The sequence below is a fragment of the Anneissia japonica genome, unplaced genomic scaffold (genome assembly GCF_011630105.1).
Source record: "Anneissia japonica isolate Jap-2015-1 unplaced genomic scaffold, ASM1163010v1 scaffold3040_len1308831_cov196, whole genome shotgun sequence".
Taxonomy (NCBI): domain Eukaryota; kingdom Metazoa; phylum Echinodermata; class Crinoidea; order Comatulida; family Comatulidae; genus Anneissia; species Anneissia japonica.
The window spans coordinates 616,981-641,115 of record NW_022718257.1 but is presented as its reverse complement, the minus strand read 5'-3'; the positions used below and the strand labels follow the sequence as shown (position 1 = coordinate 641,115).

Sequence of the window (24,135 nt, the reverse complement as noted above, 5' to 3'; positions counted from 1 at the left end):
TGCTGGGATGGCCCGAAGTTGGCGTGGTCTGGTGTGGCTCAAAATATGTTGAAAGTGGTCCAAGGGGCGAGCCCCGGAAAATATGACATTATATGGGTTTCAGAGGCTTATTTAATCAATTTCATAGATAATCTACTATTACAGCTGTCTCTTATACACATCTAGATGTGTAATTGTTTGGCACGGTGCCCTAACTTTTCATAATATAACGTGTGCAAAAAAAGCTGCAAAAATTATCTTGGGTGATGCTTACGATAAATATGCCAATGCTTGTACCATTTTCAATTTGCCATCTCTGGAACAACGAAGGAATGAACTTACAATAAGTACTGGTAAAGAATTGTTTAAGTCTGACGTTTTTAGAGATATTCTCCCAGGTATTATAATCCTACAAGGAATTTGAGATCTAATATTTTAATCAGACCTCCAAAATGCCATCATGAAAGATACAGAAAACCCCTGTATTTAGAATAGTTAGGTTACTGGATGGTGAGTTTGCTTCTCAATAAGTTTTTATCTAGTCCCTTTGATCCCATCTAATTTTACATGTACTTTCCATTGGGTCTTCTTAAATTGTAAATGACATTTGTTTATTTAGTAGTAATTTGTGCAATTACTTTTAAATAATTATTTAAATAATTAACTGTTTTTAAAGGAACATTTTAATATTTAGATAATATTTGTAAATTGTGTATTATTGAAAGGAATTCAATACTTAATTACCCGTAGTTGTTGGTCTAGCTTTAGCCTTTGAATGTTTGTACAGTATTTGTTTTGTTATGCAAGCATTTTAGCCTTGTGCTACCGCTTTGTTTTTTGCTGTTATTTTATACCTGAATAAATAAATAAATAATTATCTTGATATCTTATGAGAACGCATTAATTGTACCTTGTTTAATGAAGCATCATTTCAAGTACCTTACTAAATAGGCCTATGTCAATGTATAGATGGAGATTGATAGACTTATTTATTATTTTATTGTGAATATTGGTCTTGAGTTTCAGTTATAACTTAATAAAGATAGCTCAGTTACTAAAGAAAATTACTAAAGCCCTGAACATATAGAATTATCTAATAAATGGGGAATGCCATCCCAGAATTTATTCTCACATTATAAGCTTTTTAATGATGTGTAATTTATTGGAATCGACATAATAATGCCAACGATGTGAGTAAAAGAATTATTATTCTCTGTACTTTTCTGCCATATTCTTATGCTAATTTCTCAGATTAACATAGCAACAGTACGCTGGTTTTGGGATGGCATGCCTCAAGTATATCTAATATCAATAACACTAACATATATTTGTATTTTATAATTTTAATTATTGCAGTATTAGACATTTAATATCAGATATTAAATACTGCAATAATAAACTAAAAAGTATGAAACACAAGTATAAGTTGTTTTACTTGCACTGATTTGTATTTCATAATGTTTAGTTATTGCAATATTAGATATTTGTTATCTAATATCTAATATCTATTACTGCAATAACTAAGCAAAAATTATGAAATACAAATCAGTATAAGTTGTTTTACTTGAACTGATTTGTATTTCATAATGTTTAGTTATTGCAGAATTAGTCATCTAATATCTAATATCAAATATCTATAAAATAACTAAGTAAAAATTATGAAATACAAATCAGTACAAGTAGAACAACCTATACTGGTACTGACACTGGTATGGGCATTTATCATGAGCCTCTTCCTTGAGGTTAGGCTATGAGCTGCACTTCTTTTCCCTGGTCATTGGGTCCACATGTTTTAAGTGTTGCTGCTGGCAAACAACCGTACTAGGTAGCCATACTCCTGGGTGGAGTGAAGCACTGCAGATAAAGTGCCTTGCTCAAGGACACAAACGAAATGCAGAACGAGGGATTGAAACCCCGACCTGGAGGCCAAACTTATGGAATAATGAATTAAAAAACATTGTAATGCGTGAGAATGAATGTTAATCCTACTCAACAGTGGTGTAACAACCGCAGGTTTAGCAGGTTCATCGAACCTGGGCCCCCGATCTATAAGAGCCCCGCCCCCTTATTAACAAATCTAATAAAGCAATGCATAAATAACAATCTTGTTTTGATAGCATTTATCTTCATGTAATACTGCACATTATAATTTAAAATTGTTAAAAATTATCACTTATACATGCCTAGGCCCCTACGCCTATTGTAAAAAATGTCACCCGAACACTAGATGGAAATATCTGCAATAATAGTGTTTGAGTTTGGAATATCCATGTCGATCGAAAATCATTTCAATATTGTTATATTAACGAGGGGGCGGGGATGTCATAAAGTATTTGTACATTAAACATTAAATTAGTTGTTTAAATTAAGTTTTCGTCACGACAGTTTCTGTAATCAATATTTTGTTTATATAATTGTTATTGCAGTCCTTTTACAATATATTTTTCTCGGATGTGTTTCTCAAAACCGAAATTGCATAATATATACATGGTTCGATTGTGTTTATGCATTATTTTCTTTCCTCCATGGTTTATATTACAATAAGCACAGATTGGTGCAATGTTTTGGGCAATTTTCCTTGGTTATTAATCTTGGAGTTTACAGATGTATGTGTCGTATATGATAATGCCATGTTAAGTTTCCGTACTCTATCTCTAAACCCAAATATCTTATATGTTTTACTTGTTCGATACATTTTCTGTCAACATGAATATTTATGGCATCAGATGAAAGTATCTTTTTGTTTCTAATTAGCATGACTTGTTTTAACTGCATTTTCAACTTACTTCCGACATACTATTTACCAATATTTTCTAAAATATTTTGTATTTTTGTATTTAATCCACCAACCTGTGTTCCTGAAGCATAAATAGCAACTTTCATCCGCAAAAATACTGCAAGTACCAGGAAAAATAAATTTAGAAATACTGTTTATGAATAATAAGAAAAATATCATTGGACCCAACACACTACCCTGTATAGTATACCAATTCCAATTGATTTGCGGGTAACATTTCACTATTTGCTTACTTCCAGCCAAGGGGCGTTAATGTCGTGGCCTTTGTATCGTTGAATATTAAACCAATATGATCTACAGAGTATAAACTCGTGTATAGCATCCCTGGGGCGCATGCGGGAAGTTGGGTTGGGGGGGTGAAGACGGTGCGATCGCACCTTATTAATTCGTATTAAGAAAAATAATTGTTCTATTGTATTGTTGATATGAATTACCGGTAAGATTCCTAATATGAGAGTGCAATTTCTTTCTTTTTTTCAATTCACACAACATTTATTGACTTCCAATTGCATTCATATAGTAAAAGACAAAAATCGGTTTATGAGAAAATTTGGGATAATCTAAAAATAATACCAAGGCTTTTTGAAATGTTATTTTTAGTTTCGTTGATACGCTTCTTCCATGTAAGCCCACTGTCAATATGTACCCCTAAGAACTTGGCTAATTGAACAGAGGGTATGCCATAGATGTCAATAAATAATTTAAAAGGGGTGGTATCAATACATTTTAACTTCTGTGGGGCTTCCAACAGGATGAAGTTGTGTTTCTTATAAGGTTAATTGAAAGTTTGTTAGCAGCAAATTATTGGGATAAGGGAATCCCCTTGGAGTTGACAGTATAAAATAATGATTGGATATTATTATCAGAATAAAAAAAAAAATCAGTGGTATCATCAGCATAAAGAAAAAAATTGAGTAACTTTAAGGATTAATGGATATCATTGATGTATAAAATAAAAAGGAGTGGGCCCAATAAGGAACCTTGAGGAACTCCACTAGTAATTGGTCTGCAATTGGATATAAAGGTGCAATATGTTGTGTACACTGAGCCTGGTTGAAGAGTAACTTTTGAGAAGGCTAAGGGCGGGGCCGCGAATATCATAATGGGACAACTTAAATAAAAGAATATTGTGATCCATGGTGTCGAAGGCCTTGGAAAGATCTATAAATAGTCCAATTGCAAAATGACGATTTTCAAAAGCATTAACAGTTTTGTTTGTTAGATCGATTGAAGTACTGTGTCCTTTTCAGAAACCGAACTACTTTTTATAATACATGAGAATACTCGATCATAAATTACCTTTTCTAAGGCCTTCGAAAAAATGGAGAGAATTGAAATGGGACGATAGTTAGAGAGATCAGATTTGATGCACGATTTGTAAATAGGGGTAACAACGCAAGTTAACTTCATCCTGTCTGGGAACATAATGCTAGTTTAGGGCAATGTTAAATATATGGCATAATGGACGACAGATGAGATTATCAATGATATTTGATGGCCTTAGTATGAAAGTCGTTACCTGGGGAATTCTTGGTTTTAAAAGAAGCAAGTACTTGGGTCACTTCAGCCTCATCAACTGGTGTAAGAAATATGGAATTATTGGTTGGGTTAGGAACAAAGTCTTTGAATGATTTGTTACCGTGGGGAATTTTGTGTGAAATGGAAGGTTCAATTTCGACATAGTATTTGTTAAAAGCATTAGAGATTTTATCAGGATCATTGATCAATTCTTCATCACAATTAAAGGAGGTATTGGATTGTTGACTACTTGATTTATTGATTAAATAATTAATGGTTTTCCAAGTTACCTTGACATCATTTTTATGTTTAAGAAATGTATTTTCAAAATGTTTTTTTTTTTGTATTTTTGATAATTTAATTTATTGCTGAATGTTTTGTAGACTATTTCGTTGGTAGTAGAGGGCAGTGGAGAAATTATTAAGCATATAATTTCTATTTCTACATCCGCCCCAGAATCCACCAGAAGATCTATTAAATGGTAAAGGCATATAACAGTTGACTGGTACTTCGTAAAAGCATATTTATAAGGTCAGTTTCATTGAGATATACCACTGAGATACCACAAATTCTTAGGGCTTAACTTTGTATATGGGGTAGTCATTGAGACTTTCCAAGCATTTGGAAACATACCATTCATTAATGATTATTTATAATGTAACATAGAGCTTTTTCGATATGCAAGTCTTAGTTTATTACAACCTAGTATCAAAATTATGAACTATTTTCAGATAAGCATTCCAGATTCTCTTCAATATCACCAGATACAATTATCGTAAAAATTAGTGTGCGAATACAATTTTGGTTGTTCTATTCTGTTTTGTCTTCTTTAATTGAGTTTTTAATTTCTGTTCTTATATTACTAAAATAATCGATAAAATTTTCACAATTAAGATTTGGATGAATATTGTTTCAATCTTTGTTTATTCTTTTCATACCACAAACGTTTGGGATCATGTATATGTCTGCTTTCAACTGATAAAATATAATTTGATAATAAATAATAATTTGATTTGCATTTTCAGTTTTTACTCGTGCTCAGTTTCTAAGTGAACGAATATTCAATAAATATTGAATGTGCCTTTTCTTTTGGTTATAAGAAGTAGACATGTTTATTATGGTCAGTCCAGCCAATAGTCGGTTCTTCAAAGATACTATATGAGAGCATCTAAAAATTAAAAATAATCCAAAGATTTATTGTCAAAATATTATTAAAGTCGGAATGACCCATGCTTCAAAAATAATCCAAAGGTTTATTGTCAAAATATTATTAAAGTCGGAATGACCCATGCTCCAAAACTAACCCATCGGTGGTACACATCTTAGTTCACATGGCTAATCAATTTATTTGAATGCGTCAATTTTCCCCAACTGTACTCTTGAACCAGGACCCCTCACAACCTATTTACGCCATTACTACTCAAGCATCTGAAAATACCAATAGTTAATAATAAATTCAATCCTAAATTTTCCTACAAATTTAACCCTTTCCCACGTCAAAAAAAAATATAATCAATTGTCTGTATCTAAACAAAATGTATGAATTAAAGGAAGTGAATTTTCGGGCACCTAGGTGTCATATGAGCAAGTACCATCCCTCATAAGAGATGAAAAATGTGTTAGTCCAACATGCTTTTGTCAATTTTACTTTACACTGAAGCGTACAACTATATAAAAATGCATACCTTAAAAAACACATTAAAAAGTCTTGTCGAAAACCCTCCAGCGTTAGTCCTAATGTATATACAAAATGCCATCCACGCATACATGGAAAGTGACTCGTATTATTGAGTAACGGAACTTAAAAATGTCTAAATATTGCGTTTTCTTTTAATACTTAGTTTTGCTGATACGTACATCACGAATATACCCTGGGTTAATTAATCATAAACAAAATATGGTGTTACTTGAGCTAAAATACACCTTGTCCACCATTTTCGTCGTCACGTCAATTCATGTCACACGGGTCTCTAGAATTTCAAAATTCACGCTCTGCTACGTACACAGGTGGTAATACGTTCAGGATATTTGGTGAAAATGGCCACAGGAACATCCAAGTTTAATACTGTTAATGTTCTTAAACCTTTGTATATTTATAAATTTTACTATTTTTATATCAAAATCATTTTAATAAAGTTAATAAAATGTATTAATATTTATATATTGACTTCAAAAACGATCCATGAGTCGTAAAATTCACTTAAATTTAAATAAGCTTATATTGTATATATACAATTACATAAGTAAAATGGTTAAACAAGTTGCCCCTGGTTAGAAAAAAATGTTAAACTATTCCGAAATAGTATTTCGATGGAATTAAATACCTTCGAAATACTATTTCGTTCCCTCGAAATGATTTATATATATTATATACATCCTTAGAAACAACAAAGACTCTAATATTTCAAAAAACGAATACAGTGCATTTAATGTGTAACAATTTTGAAAAAATTAACGACATAAAGACCACCTCATGGGCATTCTATTTTCATGAATTTGTATATTTAAATTAAAGTGTATTTAAAGAACCACAGATCGTTTTTAAGTTACTGTATAAGTAATATTACACTTTATTAAATTAATTAAAATGATTTTACGTGATTTTCAAGAGTACTTAGATTAACATTACTGAGTGTGGGTTGCAACCACATGTGCGTATTTGCCTACGACCAAAACTATACGGTATGTCATTGCACAACAAATATTTCACTATTATGTTGTTATTGTTGTTTACATTTTCACTCAGATATTCTAGTTTAATGCTACAGTATTATGGCCAATTTTAAGACTTGCTATGCAGTGGCGTATCTATCGGGTTGCACACGCCCATTCAAAAATTACTCGCCCCACCCCCCCCCCCAAAAAAATCATTTGCAAATAGTTAAAAATCATTTAAAATCACCTTATTTTGTGAGTTAGCGCGCGTCAACAGTTCATCAAGCTCCCCACTTCACCTTCGCCACCCCACCCCCATTTAGCACCCCCATTTCAAGACTTTTAGATACACCACTGTTGCTTTGTTGTAAAATAGTCCACAAAATGAATGAAAAATACTCTACAAACGGATTTTAGAGCACGGTTTCAGACACGTGCAGTCTGCAAAATGTAGCCTGAACAACAACACAACAAGGATGCCGCGATTAAATATAACACCATGTATGCCTACAGGCTTGTAGAACTACAGTACAACAATTATAAGCTTTGTTTACCTTTTAGATGTACATTTTCAAACTTAGAAGAAATAACATTAAAAAATTAAATATTTCGTCGATGTTTTTGGCGACGACGTATAATTAATGCCTTAGAATACAACTGCATTTATGGAATCTTTTTTTTAAATATAATAAGAATAAACTAATTGAGGAACTTAATTTGGAAATGAATAAAATAAGAGATGTTTTTCTGACGAAATAATAATATGCAAATTAGCAGTATACATGACTAGACACTTGACTCCCTCACAACGTCAGTGTACAGTGTTGACGAGGTTGAAGATATGGAAAGAAGTACAGAGTTGGCCAGAAGAATGCTCGTTTTTATTGATTTTACTTTACAAAAAACTACGCTCTTCTTTTATATGTTATTAAGGGAATCATCAAAATAATTAACACAATAAAGAAATGTTGTCTTCTTATTTTGTACTCACTGACATTTTAAACATGATGATATGACTGAGATTAGGCCTGTGTGAAACCACAAACAACATTTTGACTATATATATATATATATATATATATATATATATATATTTTTTTTTTTTTTTTAATAACTATCGTATTCATTGTAATTAATATTCAATTCAACTGCAAAAATAGGCCGACAACACAATAATATATATATTTTTTTTAATCTACAGAAAACTTTACTAAGAAAGTGTAGGCCTGTGATATATCCACGTTCATTCACAGTTAATTAAATTGTATTTTTTATTTGACAACAGATCCAATGTCATTCGTTCGTCTTGAAAAAAATATAAGATTAAAATGAAGATACTTCCTAGGGTCCATATTAGTCAATAACAATTGAGAAATTCTCTCCTAAATTAAGTGCATACAAACATTACCCCGGTCATCTACTGAAGGGCTTGTTTCTAGCAATTATATTTAGATCTTATATTTCGTTATTTTTATTACATAAAGGACAAAGGCCTACTTATGTTGATATTTTATTTATTTTGTTTTTGTTTGTTTAGCTAAAATGAGGAATAGATTTTGCCGGGCAAGTGTCAAGAAAATCAGTTTGAGCATTTTATCAAGTGGGTAATATTATTGTATTAACATTTTCTCCACAAAATTCCTATTTTTTGTGCTTAGCCCTTTAAATTATTATCATCAAAAATATTGAACTCAATTTTTTTTTAATAAATTTTGTCTATTTGTGAACGCAATTGAGGTCGATCGATAGCAATAATTTAAATATTATTGTAGATTTCAAACATTTAACCACTGTCCAATCACCAACTGCCGTACCTCGCGTCATCTCGTTGTCAATCATTATTTTTGAGTCAAGTGGCGTTTAACGATCTATTATTATTTTGTATGGTCCACACCAATTAAGGTCAGTTGCGTGCCATTGAGCATTAAGTATCTTCTTATTATTTTATTTTGTACCTTCGGACAAAATGGGTTATTTTGCAACAATATCCGTGGTATGCCTGATTTTACTACAAACACTATACAGTCATAGAACTGGGGGTAAGCAATTTTTTTTCTTTTCATTATCATCCAGATATCTTGAAATTATCCGCTTTGTTATTTATGAGTATTGTAATCGACAGTTGCCTGGATAAAATAAAGCCTAATAATTCATTTTAAATCTTTGATGATTGTCAGTGGCGGATTCAAAGGGGATAGGGGAATAACCGGCCGCCCCACCCCCATTTTTCAAACTATAAACAAAATTGAAAAAAAAAACTATAATTCTACTCAAACGTTTTCGGCCATCTAGTGGTGCCATAATCATATATTTTCCTAAGTTGTTTTTAGTCGTAAACTCCTGAATTTGTCAAATTTTAATCCACAGCCATAGGATGTTATTCATTATTTTGGACAATAGCCAGGTAAATTGGCGGATATTTGTATTTCTACAATCGCTTTTACACGATTTATACTCGTGAATTCCTTCGTGAATATTGTAAATAAGATGCCTGGATAAACTAAAGGCTAGGCCTAATTCTTAGGCCCTACCTATAAGTAGGTTTTTTCGTATAGTCCTAAAATGTGTAAAATCTTGTCCAAGAATCACAGGATATTATTCATTATCTCGGACAAAAGCCAGATTAATGGGCAAATATTTGTATATGCATTATCAATATTTTACAAGAATACTGCCCTGATTCGGAAAAAGACATTATCCGCAAAATCCAGGTTTTGAGAAAATGAGCAAAACGCGTTTGGTTTTAGCCAAAGAAAAGAACAAATGATATTCAATTCTTTTTAGTATATTTTTAAAAACTATACTATTAAAAAATTGTCATATACTTTCTACTGATTTTTTTAAAATTTTTTTTTGGGGGAGTGGGTGGTCAAAATGCAGATAATGCCTTTTTCCGGATTATTTGTGCCTATAGATAGGAATTAATAATTTAACACAAGGGCATTATCTGCAATAGTGTTTAAAAGTTTAAAAGTATCGATGAATTCTTAATTAGTGAATGAATATTGTAAATGTATGTCGCTGTTATTTAAAATAAAAAACAATTTTCTTTAAAATATATATTCTAAATTTGATGAAAAAATAAAATAAATATTTTGAAAATTTACTCGCATTGAAAATTATAGTTTCTTTATCAAAATGTGTAAATGTTTTGTAAGTAAGGTATAGAAAGTAAACCAATAAAGAATAAAATAGATGGAATGGGTTTTATATATTTTAAGCCTGGTGGAGCTTAGGTGGGTTAGATTCTATTATAGTTCTATCTTATCAAGTACTAATGAATAAATAAAAATTTGATTTTATGTGTGATTTACAGACCGTTAAACTTTAAAATATATATTTCTAATTTTAAAATAGAGTTCAAAGGATATTTAGAGACTAAGGAAATTTGATCTGGCCTCGTACATATTTGGCCTCCTATTCAATATGTTATTCCAAACATTTAGAATATTTGCCTCTCACCATCTGCCATCTAACTTAAGACTTACTTTGAAGTTTGAGTTCATTAACTCTTTTTTGAAAATATAAAACTCATATCGGCACATATGAACGAAAGGTTCCTTTCCAGTTGTTTCAATTAAGTTATTCTATAAGATTGTTTTAAACATTATTCCATCTATATTCATCCTAAACGCTTAATCATTTGTAATTGATTCTAAAATTCCATTTTTTTTTTTTTTTTTTTTTTTTTTTTTTTTTTAATTTCCTTTTTTTTTTTTTTTTTTTTTTTTTTGTTGGCTTGATATTCTTAATAATATCAGTTCACATTGTGCTAAGGAAGAATAATGTAGAGCCTACTGTTTCACAGAAATATATCCAGCTTTACTTCTTTCCAAATTTGTAAATACAGTATACAAATTATAAACAAATAGATCTATGTAAAGTTGTATTTAAGAAGAATTTTCTAAACGCTCAATAATGTACAATTTTGGTCAGTTCCAAATAAGTTAACCACCTTTAACTTTAAAGGTATATTATTACAATACAATTTCCAATCTAAGTGTTGTGTCTATGTGCAAGAATAAATAGATGAGGTAATAAAGTAATACCTTAAAAATATGATGCATTGTTATTGTTTTTTACACATGAACTTAAACATCTTAAATCTTTGATGCATAACAGACCAATCTAATACGATATGGACTATTGGTCTGTGTTATATACAATGCATCACTGTTCGCACGTGCAAGACAGTGTGAAATCAGTTCCCGGATTCAAAAATTGTAAAAGTGGCCAAGTTGGGGAGTCTGCATCAGCAGCAGAGGGTCATAGGTTCGAATCCCATTTGAAAAATTCAAAAGAACTAAACTACTACCGACCTATGGCCATTACCTCTAATATTATATATGAGTATTACTTGACAAAACTAAATTATTTTTAGACCCCATAAAATTTGCTTACCGAAGTAATGGTAGTGTAGTATATACAGTTCTCTTCTTTTTACATAATAATGATCAACATTTAGATGTGCCACCTTCTTATATAAGGTGCCTCTATATCGATTTCTTAAGTGCTTTCAATACAGTTGACTATAAATTACTTTTACATGAATGAATGTAAATTTTACTCTCACATCATGGATATGAATGTGAACAAAACAAAAGAAATGGTAATTGACTACAGGAAAAAAATCATATCCACTATTTCCTTTTATAATATAATAGAAATGTAATAGAAAGGGTTGAAGAAAGAAATACCTCGGTTGTTTAATTGATGAACAATTTTATACCAAACTCAATAGATTTTAATTTACTTACATAATTTTAATTTATTGTTATAATATAATAAATACAGTATAACAATTTAAAAGGGGTATTATGATATGTTTTTTATAAATGGAAAACTATTAAAAATCACATGCAGCATTTGATAAGGAAGCCCAACGGCAATGAAAGTTAAGCAGCATATTCTAGAGACTCCTAATACTGTATTTAAGACCGTTGAGTGTATGCTTGTTTTTTATTTTTTTTAATTAACATTTTAATCCAAAATTAATGACCCATAAAATTGTTGTTTACAGAAAATATTGTCACACACATACATTATACATTTTATCTTACTACTGTAGGTGCTTGCATCGATCCTCTTGGTGTGGAAGATGGAACTATTCCTTCCGACCAACTTACAGCTTCCAGTGTATATAATGATCAAAGGTGGTATGGGGCTGACCGTGGGCGACTCAACGCAGACGAAAATGCTGGATATGGAGAAGGATGGTCAGCAAAGGCCAATGACAATAATCAGTGGATTCAAGTTGATCTTGGTATACTGAATGAAGTCACTGGAGTAATAACACAAGGGAGCCATGCCTGGAATGAATGGGTGACATCGTACGAAGTGCATCACAGTGTTGATAATACCAACTTTCAACCAGTAACGGAAGGAAGTGGTCAAATTGCGGTAAGTTCATATTATCATTGTTTAGCATTAATATTGTTATTTTGGATAATTAGTAACATTATCGTTGTCATCTTTATTGTAGAGATTACAAGCAGGCAATCTTGTTTTAAGGTAGAGTTGAACTATTGTGACATTTGGTTTGGTAAATGAACGTCAATTAAACCGTGTCAAAATATGATATAATAAAAGGACCATGGATAAAGATGAAGGGAAAGGACGATTAAGTAATGAAGGTAAAGATTTATATTTGTTAAGCAAGAGAAAAACTAAAGTAAACAGCCAGAAATATATACAATACATATGTATAATGATAACACTGTTATCTTATAAGGTGTTTACTGGAAACTCAGATCGAAACACTGCTGTGACAAACATGTTCAATACTGGAGTCTTCGCTCGATACGTCCGTATCCATCCAACCGATTGGAATGAACACATCAGTCTGAGATTTGAAGTTCTTGGATGTCCAGGTAAAAATATATTTGTAATTAAAAGTGCCGTTAATAGTAATAAATGGCTTGGTACATTGGTAGATTCTTTGCTTGTGACCATTATTATAATGTATGAGATATAGAAATATGTTTCAAATATTCTTTAAAAATCGAAGACTGTCACTCGGTTTGGATTCAGAACAATTCGATAAGTTCTATTACTCACCGTCAAGGTATCGCTACTGTTTCTCTGCTGACTTGTGTAACAAAATTGAAATCTGTAGCGACAACCAAACTGCCACAGACTACCGTACAACCACAACAACTAGTTTAATACATGAGAAAGAATATTTAATAATAATTAAATAAATTAAATTAAAATAATTTAGACCTACACTACCAGTGTAATAATAAACAATTATAGTTAGGTTTGGAGCACACTATAGGCAACAAAGTGCGAAGGAGCCATTATTTCCTGAAAAAAATTGCCTGAAGCCTTCAGGATTCAATTTTCTATAGTGTACGGAATTACTTGACTATCTTATAAGTCAGTTGTGACTCCATCACCTTTTCTATGGCCCTTTAATCAAACTGCTGGTAGTAGAGCGGCTGCTACCTCACAAATCAAACTTGCGGTGACCGTGATCACTGTGCCTGTGCTTTAGCTGCACGTATTAGAATAATTTGTTAGTAGTACGAGCACTGACACTCTTCGCGACACGAAAAAGATAGGAATAATTTTATTGTAGTTATAGTATAGTGAAAATCAGGACCATTGACCATTTTTCGGAGACCAAGGTTTCTCTGCTGATTTAGCGTCACTAGGGTATAAATAAAAAATTGAGTGTGGGAGAACCTCCAGAAAAAGCGCGGAACCAATATTAGCTCAAAACTTTACTTATTCAATGAAAAAGCATAAATCTTGTCTATGTATATGTTATTGGGGTCACTGAATCAAATGAGACATGTTTCAAAAAACCTAGAATGGCAGCCATTAACAAATTCAAGATGGCCGCTGTAAAAATGAACAAAAATAGATTATTTCAGTATAATTCCACATACCTTTTTATGAAAAATGATCAATTCGGGTCTACAGTATTTATATGTTATTGGTCACTCTTAGTCCAATAAAGATAGTTTCAAAAGGTAGGATGGCATTTTGGTTTCGTAGGAAATCAAATATTTTGTTGTTATAATTCCACCTCTGCTCGAATAAAGATGGTAAATTTGGTGTGTAATCATATTTTATTGGGCTATCCGAGTTCAATAAATAACAACGTAATTATTTTTTAAAGCTAGGGTGACAACCATACTTATTTACAATATACTATGCAATAAAACCTGTCTTTGTTATACAAACAAAGAGACCCAAATTAACTATGAGAACTATTACTATTGGCTTTATTTATTGCAACTTTGTAAACTTACTGGATTATTGAAAGTGATCAACACAATTATGTTCTTCATCATTCTCGTCATCAGAAGACGAATCCTCACTTGTTTTGACATTCCACTCTATCACATAATCTTTTTGACCAATTCTATAGCAACTCAACGTTGTCCAGCTCTAAATCTTTACTGTACATAGTGTATTTTATTAACTGTAATTAATGTATTTTAGGCACTGTATGTTATTTTCAATATTTGTCTTGTAATTATTTAATTTGTATATATTTATATATTTTGTGTACTCCCAGCTCAGGTAAACAAATTTCATGACTGTACTTGAATATAACTATAAATGGAATCTTGAATCTAGAATCATTTCGTTCTGCACTATCTTTTGGTTGGTTTCACTCACAGTTTCTCTCAGCATAAAACACTTTCCATTAGCCAGTTAGTTCCCATCCACTGTTTATTGGATTGGATTGGATTTATTCGGTCTAAACACCAAGAATAGCCCACGAAAGTCACAGAAGAAGACTTATATCCAGTGGGGTCCTTCTGGTGGTGATTAGACAGTACACCGGGAGACAATCCCTAGAGTTTTCCGAAGAGTAGGCCTACTGCGTTCTTGAACGTACACATCCCAACGGCTTAAACGTCTCATCCGAAAGACAGTGCGCTATTGTAACTTGTATTTCAGCCCTCCACACAAGGAGAAGCAGCGATGGGAATTAAACCGGGGACGTGGAGATCTCCACGGTTCAGCGCACACACAGTGGCTACCACCAGATTAGCCGACTGAGCTAAGGTGTTTAATGAGTTCTTAATAAAGAGTTTAATGAATTGTATGCTGGGTAGTTAGCTCGTTTAATAATTTGTCATAATTGTATATAAACTTTAAAACAAACTTGCTAAGTTTTTCTATGGTTGAATTTGCTAGAGCAATATAATCGCCACAGGATTGCATCTTCACTCCTAAACCTGGCGCCAACAACAATTATAATGTGTTAACTATGGTAAAGAAGAGATCACATAATCTGAAGGAATGAATGGCGATCAAATCGGAAGACAATAATCATTACACACATGAAACTACAAGATCAGTTTCTATCAAAGTCAAAAAAGTCAAAATCCCAAAAAGTGAATACAACAACTCAAGAATACAAACATTTATTAAAGAAATTGCAGCAAGAAGAAGCAGATTGAAGTAGAGAGAGTATTGTACTCTTTGGAAAATTGTGTTGTTTTAGCAGATAATAGTGAGATACCGGAGATGTAATCATAAGAATCTTATGACTGACTATCATAGCAACTCTGCCTTTTTTGGACATGGAAGAAAAGATTTTCAATGAATTATTTCAGCGTTGCCTTTTTTCAGTTCTTTTATAGTCAATCACCTTGTTATCTCAAAGCCATTATGCCTTTCTAGGTCTTGCCTAGGACCAAAGATAATAGAAGAAGATAGACCAGTTCGCGATATAGTGGAACTTCCATAGAAGCCAATTTTACTATCCGCGGCGGCGCTATATCTTTAAAATCAATGCTGGCTCGGGTTCGTTTGTTTCCTGCAGTTTCTCTACTCTGTCAAATGGTCAAATTTACTCCCTTTGAGGGAGAGCGGATGTTAAATCTGGTAAGCATGCGAAATGTACCATTGTAAAATAGGGGTATTTAGTTTATGTGAATGTAGACAAAGTTGTAGGTGCAGGCTCATAGTACTTCAAAATAAACAGAAAGGTAATATTAATATTATACTTCTTTAGGTATACATATTTTTAACATTGTAGAAATGTGCCTATTACAGATGATTCTACCATGCACTTGCATGACCCATTGAAAATGGTATGGTCTGATTATCAGATCTGAAACTGAGTTTCGCCGAAGAGAATACGTGGACCTAGCAGAATATCGTCATTTATAAACTGTCATAACTACTATATTTGTTATGTAAATACATTAAAAAATATATTTATACGTTCATCTACACATGCACAAACTAAAAATCAAAATAATATTTCACGATAATGCAATTAACTTTCTACTCCAAAGCTAAGCTCCTTCTGCTCGAAAATACGGTCGAATACTCGTTCGCTATTCTAAAAGCATTGGCTTCTAAACTGACTTGCTACTGGTTGATTCTTACAAAAATAAAAAGTCCGACGTCGTTTATTAACCATTCCAAATGATTTTTACATATGTTGTAGCCTATAAATAAAGCTACATGTTGCCACAACAATTCCGAAAATCGGCCCACTATCAGCGGAGCTACTACATAAAAACTTCGGGCGGTTCGCCACATTTCTGCTAAAACCGTAGGTTTTACACGGAAAAATTTGGAAAACCACGGTTACAAAATTAAAAAGTCCGACGAGATTTGGCAATCTTATGGATTAAAATTAAGTTTACTATAACTTTTATTAAATTTTGAATAGAATAAAACAACAATGGCGAAAATCTGACAAGTAGAAGTAAAGTTATGAAGAGAAAAAATAGCGAAAACAGCTGAAAATCGACGGTTTCGAATTAAATTAAATGAATTCGCGACGATTAAACTTATCCTAATGCCTGGTCATTGATAATGTTATTTAAAAAGTTTCACTTAAACCGAAAACATCGACATTAGTTTCATTTAAAATATGTTGCATTTCATCAAAAATGCATGGATAGACCCCCAATGTTTAAATGGGCTTTAATAAAATCATTTTTGTACTTCGAAGTAGTCATTATTTTACGTTTTTGTTTTCAAAGCAATGTATGGCAATGTTGTTTGTAAAAGTATTCGTTGTTGTGATGCCGTCCATTATTTCTTGGCTGATACGCATTCCGTTGTATTGACATACCGGTATGAGTGCTATTCTTGTTGTGTCTTCTAGGTAAATTACTGTGTTGATTTTCCACTTGTCCCCACATCAACTTCTTATCCAACTTGAGATGAATGTAAGGAATACCATTTTGGAAACAGTTCGCTAGTTTTATCGATCCAGTCGATGATAGATGAAGACAGTCTGTCAAGATTCAGCTATCCACAGAGATGTATAGGCACAAGTTGGCTGATAAATAAATAAAAATACAGTCCAGTTTCTTTGACAATTCATGTAAACGTGGGTTTAACACCTTTACCTCCTAATATAATAGCTAATATGTAAATCGATATCTTTGGTTCTTTGATCATAATTCATGTGATGATGTGTTCTACTTCTAAGACATACCATTTGTAAGAGTTTTGGACAGGTTGTCTTGGGTTATATTGGTGCTATTAGTGCCTAGTCCTTTGGTGGAATGACTTATTATCCATTATATTTGACCATCGGCAGGTCCGAGTTGAGATATTATAAACGCAATAAAGAGTACCGGAACGACCCAGGATCTTTGCGGTATTCCCCCATTTGGGTTCGTCCAAGAGAAATAAGTGTTATTTATTTCACTCGGTGACATTTGTTATGAAGATTGTATTGGACTCATGATAAAAGCTCTTCATCAATCTCTGGATTTCGTAATTTTGTTATGAGAATATATGATCGATTAGATCCTATGCTTTGCTGAAGTAAAAAAAAGCTCATCTCTTTGCCTTTTTCTGCGGCGTCGTACCACCAAGTATGGAAATAAGTGTATCGGTAGTAGAGATGCCGTTGGTGCATCCAAATTGATTGGATTAATCTTCTAGCGAATCTGCTCCCAAGTTTGTTTCCCGATAATATTGTCAATGATTTTCGCTGTTACAGATATAAGTGATATTGTTCTCAAATCACTTTTCATATTCTGTGGAGGACAAACTTTCGGTACAGGATCTGCCACTTTCCAATCATCAGGTATTCACGCTTCCCTAAGCATTGGTTATTGCACACAATGGGTCTCTCTGCGGCCTTATTTGCATTTAGCTTTCAGTTTTTCTATCAAATTTGGTTTGATTATCGTATGATCAACTAAAGCAAACCCTTTTACATTTAAGAACTCGTCAGGAAATACTAACAATTGTACGTTTACAGTAAAAGTAACCACATTTAAAAAACAAAATTTATTCAAGTGCACAATTTACAATTATTTAATTTGTTTTAGGCCCTACTGTAAGGGATAATTTTCTTGCTGTTGGATGTGAAATTGTATTTATTAAAATGCCGTTTAAATGTTCATAATTTTTTAATTCACCTCTATCCATGCTATTTTTATTTTATTATTTTTTTTTTGCTTTGACATATTATACTTATCTTGATGTGTTGTGCTTTCAGTAATAGTTTTAAATGTTTGTAAAAAATGATTTACCTTTTGATGTGTTTTAATGTTATATACTAATGTTATATATTTTTGCCAAATTGTACCTGTTTATTTTGTATAATTTAATGTATCTGTAAATTTCTCCCAATTCTATTTTAAACTACTATGAGAAATAAAGTTCTTGTGAATCTCTATTTATTTTATTAATGGGGCTGTTATTGTATTTTGGGTATTTCTTTTTATGTGTGCCTTATGTATACCTGCAAACGTACCGTGTTTACAATATTTGCTTTTTTTTAGGTTACACCACTAACGTATACTACATAATATGTAATTGGTGTTTTGCAAGTGAAATAAATTGAAACTGAAATTTATTGATTGCTTTTATGATTTTAATTTAATTGCTTGCTTGACTGATTGATTAATTCAACTGATTGGTTGGTTGGTTGATTGGTTGGCTGAACGATTGATTGAATTACTGAATTTTCCGATGATAGTAGTAGACCTTTATATCTTTTAGATTTAAAGTTCCGATTTCGTACGATGGTCAATAAAGATAAAAGTCAATCACAAAATCACGTGATAAGTAATCATCATACGCAGTCCGTCATCCGATGCGGGTTGCACTGCTTGAGGGAACCATTATGCGTGTCCGTTCAATTTGGTAAAGGTATATGTCAACTACATGGCATCAGTGAAGAGGAGAACAAAAGTTACATTGTTACAGATACAAACATGGTTTACTACGAGAATACTCAATAATAAAGAAAACGAAGAATACAAAAATCGTTACTCTTGAATGACGATAAGAAATTGGGTAAAATACTCTAAATGTACTAGTGAAGAATGTATTGATATAATGTATTCTACTATAAAAAATGTTCTGCTATTGTTAGTTTCACGTCTTATTATTCTTTCGGTGAGGGTATTTACTACAGGTATTTGCTATTTACTATCCTGAGGTAAACATGCTGCTAAATAGGCAAATAAGTAGGTAAACATGCTGATAAATAGGCAAATATTTGTTTATATAGTACGTGTATTGTTTAGTATTAGGGTTCAATAACATTTTGTTATATAACGATTGGAATTCAACATGTGTCAAATCGGAATCGTGACAAGCAGACACACAACAATCGGATTCGTGAAAAGCTGACACAGCAAAGTCTAATTCGTGACAACCCGAATAATAATGATGATCAAATTCTTGACAAGCCGACAACAAGACTTAACTCACTGAAAAACCTGTCATCAAGAGGATGACAATTAAAGACATTGTTCAAGAAAATTTTTCCAGAGGGTAGGCCAACTCTGAATTTTAAACATCTCATTTTCTTTTGATTTCATCTCTTTTGTTTCAACTTTATTTTTATTGGAATGTACATGAAATTTATGAAGACTGACGAAGTATATGGGTAAAGTTGAATGCACTATTTAATTCAATCATTGTGAGAAAGATTTTTTTTTTATATTTTTATCCTTAATTCAAGATTGAATTTAACACTTATTTGGCAATAATTTGATATATTACCTCGACCACAATATTTTTATAGTGCACAATACATTTCAAACAAATAGAGGTCAAAATAGTAAATATTTAACATTAGACACAGACATATTTGTAATTGATATACTGACTGATTGATTGAAATATGAAAACGCAAGTATATAAAATCAGTAATATAACAGTTATTCAGGAAAGATTAGGTTGACCGACTGTTGATTATGCAATATGTATAACTGATTTCAATTGATCATAGCCTGTTTTTTTGGAGTCGGGTCACAGCCCGTATTCTGGACAGATTTCAAAGCCCGTATTCTGGACAGAGAAAGCCCGTATTCTGGACAACTGCGCCCTCATACAGCCCGTATTCTGGACAGATTTCGCCTCACCAGCTGGTTTTTTAAGGTTATAAAAAGCTAAATAATAATTGATATAACAATTTATTTATTGAATTACTTTACTGGCCAGAATTTTATTATAAAATGTTTAATTGATATGACATGTAAAGGAGTAAATTCTTCGATTATAAAATGTGATGATTACCATTCACTGTATACTAATTGCACTGGCCGGCAAATGAATTTCAGCATTTGGGAACGTTACGGTACATTTTATTTACTGTACTTGCAAAAGATTTATCTTGTTAATATGGAACTATACTGACATCTTGAAACAAATATTGATACAATAAATTAAAATATATTGATAATTTGCAATTACAATTTATATTGATAAGACCAGGGAACAGTGAAAAAATCGACCAATCAGATTGATTTCTTTAATTGATAAAAGATAGGCCTATTAAAACTTTATTCATTTTTTAATTCGAAAAAGGGAGAAAGAGAGAGTGGCGATGAGAAAATGATGGGAAATATAATATGTATTCATCTTGACCATCTATAATATTATAAGATGTCATATCTTATGTTTAACATTTTATTTACTTTTTTTTACAAAGTTAATTGTTATAATTACTTTACGAATATTAATGTAATGTAGTATATTTTACCTTATGATAAGATAAGTTAATTGAAAAGGAAGTAATGTAGTAGTAGGATTCAATAACATGAAGTCAGGGGTGGCGCCAGGACCTGCCCGACGGAGGGGCTAATGGCCCCGACGTGGGAGGGGGGCTAGCAGAGCGAATCTAGTCTCACCTGGTTGGGGGCCAGGAGGCCGCCTAGGGTCCCCGGTGGCCCGGATATTTGATGAATTATGGCGAATTTGTATTACTTATTTGATAGGCATCGAGTTACTATAATATGACTTCATGTTGGCTATGATTTCTAATGTTGACATCAGCTTCCAAAACCAAAACATTTTGAATAAAGCAAGAAAACAAGGAGTATGCAATGTAACCATCTAATTTATTTTCAAATCCTCAATTCTTGAAAGTGAAATTCTATATTTTGGAAATTTTGCATGAAATCTGTCAACCAAGTTGTCATGGTCGAGGTTGCTTCACCTATCACGATGTATTCCCACCATCATGAGGCTATCTAAATTAGTATCTGTCATAACAGAACGCAAATTATTTTTAATTAGTCTCATTGAATTATTATTATTATTATTATTATTATTATTATTGTGGTTGTTGTTGTGATGAAAAGTTAACACAAACGATATGGTGGCTAAACGAATATAACATGTAAATATTTTTTTTTTTTTTATTTGTTTGTTCCCCGACAAAATTTATCGTCTTCTCCGACGGGGGGGGGGGGGGCTATAGCCCGTCAGTTAAAATTGAATAGATTATTGATAAAAAGGGAGGTGAACAACGGTGGGAAAAAATTCGGTATCATACATAAAGATAAAAGTTGATAGCTCATGGAAAATGGTCACTCCACAAATTGAATAGCTTCAGTACGTCTTTAGCTGATGCTAAAATTTGGTTTATTGCATCAAATGTCCTGGTTTAACTGATAGTATGGAATGATATAGGAACTAAAGTGACCATAGTAGGCCTAAACTCGATACGAAGGCAGCCATCACAATCATTGAAGTAACAGTGTTATGAGTCATGCAACTCTACACCCATAGAGGGGGGATGAGGCTATAGGCAGATAATATGCTTAAAGTTACCTACTGAATGATAGCAATAAAATGAGGAGGGTGTTCCCTCCCTGAGATCAGATTGACGACAGAAAGAAAACCCTTCTTTGCCTAGTCTCAAAATACAAATCTGGGGCTAAGAAAGGAGAAAACGTTTATTATTAATAATCACTATCAATATTATTGCACTTAATCTGTGCCCTACAATTACAATGCTAAAGATATTTTGACGGCGGTGAATTGGAAAACATCAAAGCATTCAATTAAGACACTTATCAGCTAGAAAGTAACATCCAATTTGACATAGATCGAGGCCATCTATTTTTCGCTGATTTTGTAGAATTAATACGATATCTAATTGTTGACCCTAAAGAGGACCCTGCTGGTGTGACCATAATTCCTTTAAAAGAAATCACTAAAACTATTAAGCCGCCTTGATGATCTCCTTTAATTAATCCATCATTGCAAAATAAATTGAGTTGCGAGAAGATTTACACATAACAAAATTGAGACTTCACATAGGCCATTTCACTAAAAAAATACCAAAATCTTTAAGAGAACAACATCAAAAAGCATTTAAGGAAAATCACAACAAAGCAGCAAGAGGTTTTACCAATACAGTATCAATAAAATACATCAAAAAGATAATAAAAATCAGCACAAAAAAGGAGAACTACTGAACATATTTAAAGGATTAAAAACCATTAACAATGCAAAAAAATAAACACCAAAAGCCATAGCGAGCACAAAAAATAATCGATGATTAACATTAAAATGCAACACTCAAACATTATGTAGAAAAATAAATATGAATCAAAAATTATAGAACCAGTTACAAAAGATGTATACTCCACTGAGAACAAAATAGTTTCAGCACATGGAATGACAAACATTTAGAATATACAAAAACTCTTGAACAAAGATAAGATAAGACAAATAGAAATTACAAGAACAAGCACACCACCAGCAGAGGGTGAAAGAGGCGATTATGGAAATTGGTTACTTACTTTTATTATTAGACGGCAAAAACCCGGAAAACAAGAATTTCTGAATCTTTTATTTTTAAAGCACTAGGTAAGATTTTCTCGAGGCCCTTGGAAAATTCAACTAACAAAAATTCTCTTCCAACGTTTAATCATTGAAGGTTAGGCAAAGCTAATGCCTGATGGTATGAGATAAATTGTAAACATTCATTCACGTATAAATTGGTTTGAAAAACGAGCAAAAAAAAATAAAGGTTTTAAATCGTGGGAAAAAATAAAATTCAATTGAAATTCCAAAATTTTATGCCAGGAGCACAATTATTGTAGAATACCTTAATAACATTTAGGTTAATGATTTTTCGGAAGATTTTAAATTAACATGTGAAGGAGATTTGACAATAGATGAGTGCAAATATGTTGTATTTAAAAGGAAATCCAACAAAACACATGGAAATGATGGTCTATCGGTTGAATTTTTGGAGTAGCATAGATAATATTATATACAATAAGAGGTGTAATTTGTACTGTAGAAAAGTGGTAAGGGAATACCTTTAAAATGAAGGCAAATAACTCTACTCAACATTGATATAAGATAGTTGCAAATGTTATTGCCAATACAGTTAAACATGTAAAAGTAAATGTCCTAACGGATGTTTTTAATAAGGAAGGATTTTTACAACAAAAAAAACAAATAGTCCACTGATTAATCTCAGATAAGAAAGTATAATACATTCTCCAAGTATTAAAATATACGCCATCGTGTTGTGATACATTTTGAATCCAAACACGATGGCGTGCATCTTAATACTTGGAGTATGTATTATATTTTCTGAATGGTTTTAGTGTTTCGAGACTTCGCAAAAGCATTTGACACAAATAACAGAACATTTATAATAAAATCGTTGGTAAGATTTGGTTTTGGTAAAGACATAAGAGTAAAAACACTTTATTACCGCAAACAAACAAAAAACAGTTTCAGTATTGATAGTGGCATTATTAAACAAGTATGCCCGCTAACGGCGCTACTTCCTATACTTGTTGCTAGTAATATTAGAAATAGCAATTTTTAAGGAGATAATGCTACCCTCAAAAGAATATATCACGAAGTTAAAATTGTACAGTTAGCTAATGATACGATCTCATTTGCCAAAGATGTATCGAAATGTGTTTAAATAAGATCCAGCTGGCGTGCATTTCAATATTTGGAGTAAGCCTATG

At 32.1% G+C, this 24,135-nt stretch overlaps 1 protein-coding gene across 2 annotated transcripts; it reads left to right on the top strand.

Annotated features, from left to right (window-relative positions):
• The first annotated feature begins 8,874 nt into the window (after positions 1–8,874).
• LOC117110504 (lactadherin-like) lies at positions 8,875–20,787 on the top strand. 2 transcript variants are annotated; one of them, XM_033253237.1, is made up of 4 exons: positions 8,875–8,988; positions 12,018–12,349; positions 12,681–12,819; positions 18,899–20,787. In XM_033253237.1, the coding sequence occupies exons 1-4, from the start codon at positions 8,916–8,918 to the stop codon at positions 19,138–19,140; spliced, it is 786 nt and encodes a 261-aa protein (XP_033109128.1). In that variant the 5' UTR covers positions 8,875–8,915; the 3' UTR covers positions 19,141–20,787. The 2 variants fall into 2 exon arrangements, with proteins under 2 accessions (XP_033109128.1, XP_033109129.1); XM_033253238.1 differs by lacking the exon at positions 18,899–20,787 and adding an exon at positions 17,040–18,011.
• The last annotated feature ends 3,348 nt before the right edge of the window (positions 20,788–24,135 follow it).